At 45.7% G+C, this 7,397-nt stretch overlaps 1 protein-coding gene across 5 annotated transcripts in view; it reads left to right on the forward strand.

Annotated features, from left to right (window-relative positions):
* TRAPPC11 (trafficking protein particle complex 11) overlaps nucleotides 1-7,112 on the forward strand; it is a 32,271-nt gene extending 25,159 nt beyond the window's left edge. Inside the window, exons 26-30 of one of the 5 annotated variants that reach the window (XM_036297085.1) lie at nucleotides 1,763-1,874; nucleotides 2,051-2,142; nucleotides 3,085-3,218; nucleotides 4,639-4,806; nucleotides 6,181-7,112. In XM_036297085.1, the coding sequence (XP_036152978.1) occupies nucleotides 1,763-1,874; nucleotides 2,051-2,142; nucleotides 3,085-3,218; nucleotides 4,639-4,806; nucleotides 6,181-6,219 (545 nt within the window). In that variant the 3' untranslated portion in view covers nucleotides 6,220-7,112. Of the gene's footprint in view, nucleotides 1-163; nucleotides 1,875-2,050; nucleotides 2,143-3,008; nucleotides 3,219-4,638; nucleotides 4,807-6,174 lie in introns of those variants that run through there. The other 4 variants (XM_036297084.1, XM_036297086.1, XM_036297087.1 and 1 more) reach the window with 4 other exon arrangements.
* Nucleotides 7,113-7,397: the final 285 nt, after the last annotated feature.

Below are 7,397 nucleotides of genomic sequence, written 5' to 3' on the forward strand. Positions count from 1 at the left end.
TTTTTAAAAAGTCAGATTTTTGCTACTCTAAGGAAGTTACTTTTTTAAAAAGGTACTTGAAAATATTACAGCAGGTCCGCGAATGACATGGTTTCATTCAGTGTTGTTTTGTCATAACATTGATGAGGTGCCAAAGGGACTTAACTCTTGTTTCTGTCTGTAGCCTGTGTTTTGGTTCTATGGCGTCTCACTTAGAGCGGCCGTTCCCCTTCTGCACACCTCCTGCACCCTGCTTCTCAGCCCCGATCTCGCTGCATCCTCACAGTTCATCAGCGTTTGTTCCATCAATGAACAGTATCTATTTTTTAAGGTCAAAAGTCCCAAAACCAAGGACTGCGTGTCTGTAGGCTCCAGGGAGATCCTTCCCTTTGCCTTTTTCTGTTTCTGGGGCCATGTGGATTCTTTGCCTTGTGGCTCCTCCTACATCTTCAAAGCCAGCTGTGTCTCGTCTTCAGAAACCTTTCTGTGACCTCTGCTCCCATTGTCACATCTCCTTCTCAGACTCCCCGGTGCCTCCCTCTCTTCCAGCCCTTGTGGTTACATTGGGCCCTCCTGGGTGACCCAGGATAACCTCCCAGTTTCAAGACCCTTAATCCCATCGGTGAGGTCCTTTTCGCCATGGGGTTGACATTCAAAGGTTCTGGGAATTAAGTGTGATATCTTTGGGGGGTGGTGACATTATTCAGTCTGCCGCCTCCGAGAACACCAGCACTGGTGCACTGTAAAGTTTGCATTTGACACATTAAAAATCACAGCTATCCTAGGCCATAAATTTGACCTTAATGTTAATTGTTCAGGAAGTCTGTGATCATTTTGGTTTTAACTTCTTAGAATTAGGGAGGATTTTAAGGGAATTAATTTGAACACCTCAGGTTTTTCAAAAAGCTATTCTAACAGGGTTGAATTGATGTGAGTTGTACTAACTGGTCCTAGTCCTTAAAAATTAATTAAAAGTAGTTAATTCAAGTGAAGATTGATGCAGCTTTTTTCCTTTTCGTTTCTGGTACCTACCACAATCACAACCATCAATTCATCACAGCCTTCTTCATGGGAAACCCATAAAAACAGTTACTAATGTTCAGGGACTTGGCTGTCATTCTTGGGTGTTGCTCCTAGATTTGCTGAGGTTGGCATTAGATGGCACTGCTGCCAGCTGGCGTTTACAGGAGCGACACTGCAGGCCAGGACGTGCGGAGGGTGGGCAGGACTTGGTTTAGACGAGCCTTTATCTAGTTATCAGGGGATTTGCTGTAAGTTGGTGAGAGGAGCGCATCCTTGCACGAGAGGTAAGTAGCCACGTTGGGCAATAGTGAGTCACTGTCTGACGTATCCGTTTCGGTGATCTCAGCAGTATGTGCTTATTCAGACAGTCGGAGTCTCCTGGAATGCCATTCGGACCACTTTAAGGAATACCTAAAATTACCCGTTTTTGTATTTTTGTGTTTTTTTGTCCCTATTGGGAAGCGTTTCCTTTGGAGACATGAAGTAATTTAGAGAAATAAAAATAATCACCAGAGGGTGTTATTCTGACTCCAGGCTCCTCCCCTGCACTAGTCCCCAGGGGAGTGTCACAGACAGGCAGCTGCTCGCCTGCTTTTATTGCTGGAGTAGGAGAGACACGGCCCAGGGACGTGCGGACGCCTGTGAGCCGCAGTGTCCGGGTCTCTAAGTAACACGTACCCAGGATCTTCTCGCTGTTTCCCGGCGGGACCCCTGCTCACTCGGGAGTCCCGCTCAGGGACTGAAAGGCTCGCGCTTGTAGTTGTCTTGCAGACCGGAGAGAGCGCGAGCGAGTGCTTCTGTCTGCGGTGCCCGGCGGCGGGGAGCGTGGAAGGCGGAGTGGCCACGGGGCACTACGTTATCTGCTGGAAGAGGTAAGCGATGTCAGCGCTGTTGCTCTTCACCGTCTGCTGTTCTGACGGCTTAGTGGTTCCTCGTTGGATTTCTGCACGTCAGGAGTGAACCTTAGCCAGCTGGTGACTGTCCACGGTCCCTGTTTTGATTGATTGACTGTGCACGTGACATGTGACTGAGGTGCCCTTCTCCGCAGGACCTCGGCCGCGGACAGCCTCCCTGCCATCAGCACCGCCATCACCCTGCCGCACGTGATCGTGGAAAACATCCCCCTGCACGTGAGCGCAGGTAACGCATGCAGGCCCACGGGCAGAGGACCCCAAGGAGAAGGGTGTTTCGGCTGCTAAGACTTTTAAAATCTTTTGACTATGAAAATACCTGACATTTACTAAAGTGGGCTGTGAGCAGTCTCGTTTCATGTGCCTCTACACACTCCTCCTACCCCATCATTTTGAAGCAAATCCAGATATCATTTCATCTCTAGATATTTCAGAGTGTATCTGTAATATTAGTGGTTATTTTTCTAAACCTCATCAGAATACCATTGTCATGACTTCAAAAATTGGCAAAATTGTCTTAATATTATTGAATTCTAGTGTTGAAATTTCCCTGGTCGACTGAATGTTCCTTATGTGCCTGCGGTCTCTGCCATGCATAGTTTTGCAACTGGGAGGCAGGCTGACTCCCTCTCCCCCTCCAGGGCCATCGCCTTCCACACGTCACCGCCCCTCGGCCTTGCTGTTTGTTTACCGAGGGGCCCAGTCATTTGTCCTGCGGAGCTTGCTGCAGGCTGGACTTTGCTGATTGCACTGCATTATTGCTCAGTGTTTCTGTGCCCTATAAACTGGTAGTTGGATCTGTAGGTGTGGTCAGATTCAGGTTCAGGTTTGGGGCAGGAATTCGAATGTTTACTCTGCCATCCCTTTTCGAACCACGGTTGATACTTGGGGAAACCTTTGGTAGATTTTTAAATTATTCCTAAAATATAATTCACCTCCGACAGCCAACACCCTTTCTAAGTCAGTCACTTTCAAAGGAGATGTTGAATCGTCTTCCCCTGTGTTTTCATAGTCCTGTGGCCTTTTTCAATCAGGAAGTTTTACTTAGCAAGAGCGCAGGGATACTGATAGTTTAAATAAGCCCATGTCTTGTAGAAGGAGAGTCATTTGCAAGAAGACCCCACAGAGGTTGAGCTGTTTTCTAACCAAGAGGATCGTGTCCTCCCTGCAGACCTGCCGTCGTTTGGCCGAGTCAGGGAATCGCTGCCCGTCCGGTATCACCTGCAGAACAAGACCAACCTGGTTCAGGACCTGGAGGTCTCCGTGGAGCCCAGCGACGCCTTTATGTTCTCGGGCCTTAAGCAGGTACAGTTCGCATCTCACTGGATGCTCCTGTAGACACCAGGTGTGGCAGGGCGTGGAGAGCTGTGCACGTGGGCTGATAAGACTGACCGTGGACCTGGGATTCTGATAGGAGTGCATCTTCAGTCTCTTCTGTGGATTGAAGACATTGTTACAGAGGCGGGATCAATGGGCAGACCTCACATTGCGATCACATGTATAGGTCCTTTCTCCTTGAAAACAAGAGTTCACAAATCCTTGGGCTGTATAAGGGGATTCCTGAAAATCTTAGATTTCCCTTTAATGACTAATGAGTGTGTGTGTGTGTGTGTGTCTGTCTGCTTTTGAGGCCTGGAGGCATGACTACCTGTATTAAAATGCCTAATTCTCTTCAGCACTGCTAGTGCAGTGTTTTGTCGTCAGTAAGTACTTTTTATTAATAGAACATAATTAGAGGAACAAATGTGTCATAACACCTGGAAGTACATACCCTGACTAATCATCTGTGCCCTGCGTATGCGAAATAGAACTATATATGATGATATATACACTAATTTAAACTTTTACACAGTAAGTATAATCTTAGCTCTGGTATATTGGTGCACATGTACATATATTATCTGTGGCATGGACCTGCATGCACTCATTTGCAAATGAGTAACCTTTTCTTGCGTGTCTTCATCTTTTTCACATATTAACTTAAAAATAATTGGATCATGTAAAATACCAAAATCTTACCAGTTTGTGTTCTTTTCTAAAGTATTGTTAAAAATTTGTAAACATCTTTTTCCCCCTGAAGTTACTCACCTTAACAAAATTCCTAAAAAAACCCCATAAGAAACAACTAGTGTGTCTTATGTTGACATCATGTTTACAAAGATACTTTTCTGTAAATTATCCTTACTATTTTGTGACTGCACTCTGCCTGGCCTACGACACAGAATATATCACTCCGTCGAGTGCTCATTTTTAAGCTGGTATAGTTGCCTTTTAGGTCTTGGTAGACAGAAATCATGTGCATAGTTTTTAATATGTTTTTATTGATTTCAGACAGACACAGGGAGAGGGAGAGCGAGATAGAAACACCAGTGAGAGATGTGAGAGAATCACTGATCGGCTGCCTCCTGCTCGCGCCCTCCTGGGGATTGAGCCCACAACCCCGGCATGTGCCCTGACCCGGAACCCAGCTGGGGACCTCTTGGTGCGTTGGTCGATGCTCCACTCCTGAGCCACAGCTGCCAGGCTCATGCATATGTCTTACACACGTATCATCCGTGTGGTACTAATTCAGCCTTACCTTTTGGAATCTGTGGAAGATGGAATGGGGGAGAGAAAATATTCACCAGAGAGATTTGGGTGTCCAAACATTTGTAAATATTCTAGGGGTGACGACAAAGATACTGCAGATCTGTGTATCTGATTGTCTATGACTTTTGTGATTTAGATTCGGTTACGGATCTTACCTGGCACCGAACAGGAAATGTTATACAACTTCTATCCTCTCATGGCCGGATGCCAACAGCTGCCGTCTCTCAACATCAACCTGCTTAGATTTCCCAGCTTCACAAACCAGCTGCTCAGGCGCTTCATACCGACCAGTATTTTTGTGAAGGTAAGGCTTGGACGTCTGCCTTTAAATATACTGTCTTGAAAACAAACAGAAGATTTGTTTTCCATGTGAACATCGCTAAACAATAATTTGAGACTCACAGTGACAGTTGTGATTTTTACCCTCTGAATTTGGCAGTATTGCTATCCATTTCTATAAAGTTACTATATTTATAGAATCTAATTAAAAAAATGTTTACTCTCTTAAGTAAATGATTTATCTTTATAGAATCCTTAAATGTGTTTTTTCTTTGGCTTTCATAAAGTATGTTTTTAAATTATAGTTAATTGTAACTAATTTTTAATCCAAATGGATTAACTTTCTAAATATGATCACTGAATTCTCCTAATTCTCTCGGTTTAATGGTGTAATACCGAATTGGGGTCTTTTTTTTATTCAATTTGTTGGGTGACATTGGTTAATAAAGTTATATAGGTTGAGTCTTTTCTGAAAATGGCCATCTATTGGGCACTGTACTGTGGTTTACTGTTCTGACTTACTCCAGGTTCCTGCAGTAGAAGACGGTGGGTGGTCATAGTGTGTGACAGGGAGGTGGCCACACAGATGGATCGTGTAGCTCGCGCTTCGCCTCCCGGTCAGCCACTTGCAGTGCCTGAGCCGAGGCTGCCCCCCGATAGTCTGTGCTCCCCACTAGGCAGATGTTCTCAGCATGTGTGAGCCTCTCTTCTTTTCCATTGGTGCCCGTTTGGCAATGGCAGGTTCCGTTGCACAGTTTCCCTTTTCCTGTCTGTCAAGTTTGGGGGAACTGGGCCTTGTTCCTGTTACCTGGGACTTGGTAAATTACAAGTTAGTTTCTGCTCATGTGTCCTTCATAATTTCTCTAGCTTTTATTTTTCTAGGTTTACACACTTTTTTGCATCTGCAGAAAAATAGCTTTATTAACCCTTCCAAGCTTTTATCCTATTCCATACTTTAAATTGTTTAAAATGAAACGAAACAGAAAAGCCATATTCATGATTTTAGATCTCTAGTGTCTAAATAGTTTTGGATTCACAGCGAAATTGAGAGGAAGGTAGAGATTTCCCATATACCCTCTGCCCCACCAACAGTGGCGATAGATTGGCAGTGGCACTAGAACACCAGGTGGCTGAGGTGGGGTCGGCAGGTGGAGGTGCCTGATCAGCTGGGGGTGTCTGCAGGGGTCAGAAGGAACCGGACCTAGCACACAGTTGCCGGCCCCAATTCAAGTGAAGAAAGAAGCCAAGATGAAAGGCAAATACATTTATTTTGGTATTTGCACATGTTTATACTGTTTTTGTGAACAGTTCCAAGAATTTAAAAATCTTTTCAATTAAGAGAGCTTATGGGTCACTACTACTCTGTAAACCATCTTGTTTTCTCACTTCGAAGCCACAGGGCCGACTCGGGGACGACGCCTCCATCGCCGCTGCGTGACGTTCCTGCCGGGCCTGGCCGTGCTCGCAGACGCTGGACAGAGCTCCCTGAGGCTTTCATTCCGAGCTGTAGCATTGATCGTGGTGAACGTTAATCTTTATTTTTTAATGGATGTTATACCAACTATTCAGAGGAACTCGTGCGTAAGAGATGAGCAAAGCCTGTCCTCTGCGTAGTTTCACTAATAAATCTTTGAAATCTGTCAGTGCGACGTGACAGCTGTCAGACCGTTATTGGTGAAAGTCACTTGTGAACACTAAATTCTTTTCAACGCAGTGAAGTGCATGTGCAGCTTCCGGAAAACCCAGCCCTAACGGAGTGCACGGGAGGGGCACACACCGGGTCCGAGGGAAGCTCTCCATCCCCCGCAGCCCACGGGCTCACCCCGAGGGGATCATCCTCACAGCTCAGTGTGTGCTCACGGCGCGGACACAGCTGAGCAGCCACCGTGACCGATCAGAACGCTTGCCGACAGCTTCCATCGGAGCCGTCTGAGCTGTCTCACACGTGGCTTCGCTGACCACCAAATCCTGTCAGAGGGTCAGCTCCCACCCAGCGTGGCTCGTCTGTGGGGCGGGTTTGTGTGTGTCATTAAGACCCTTATCTGTAAGGGCCCAAACTGCAAGGACCTGGTCGTCAGCGTAATTCCCCAAACAGGAAAGTTTTTAAAAAGATTCAAGGTCTAAATAAGAGCTTGTTGTTACGTTGTGCAGTTTAAAAACAACCATTTAGGTTCTTGAAAATTCATGTAAATAAAAATCACATTGTGAAAATCTCTTTGTTTAAATATTTTAATTTAAAACTACCTGATTTCCTGGAAATGTTGATTATTTAAACGTGTGGGAGTTGTAAAAAGGAAACTGGTGTAAATAAATGTGTTCTCTTTCAACGTGCCTGCAGATATCTCTCAATCACTTTGAGCTCAGTCTGCAACGCGGCTGTGCCCTGGAACCCTGGCGCCAGGCGGTACAGAGCAGGGGACCGGCTGCTTTCAGTGTCTCGCGTCACTCGAAGGAAAGGTTCTTGACTTTGACTTGAATTGAGTCCTTTCTTTCACGGCCAGTGTTACAGCTCCACGCACAATATTAAAAGTCTTCCAGTTGGTATTCTCCCCGATGATACTGTTAAGAATGCTGAGTTGTGATTTCCACATTGGCATTGCATGAGAGGCAGTACAT

This window comes from Myotis myotis, unplaced genomic scaffold (genome assembly GCF_014108235.1).
Source record: "Myotis myotis isolate mMyoMyo1 unplaced genomic scaffold, mMyoMyo1.p scaffold_m19_p_3, whole genome shotgun sequence".
Classification (NCBI taxonomy): Eukaryota; Metazoa; Chordata; class Mammalia; order Chiroptera; family Vespertilionidae; genus Myotis; species Myotis myotis.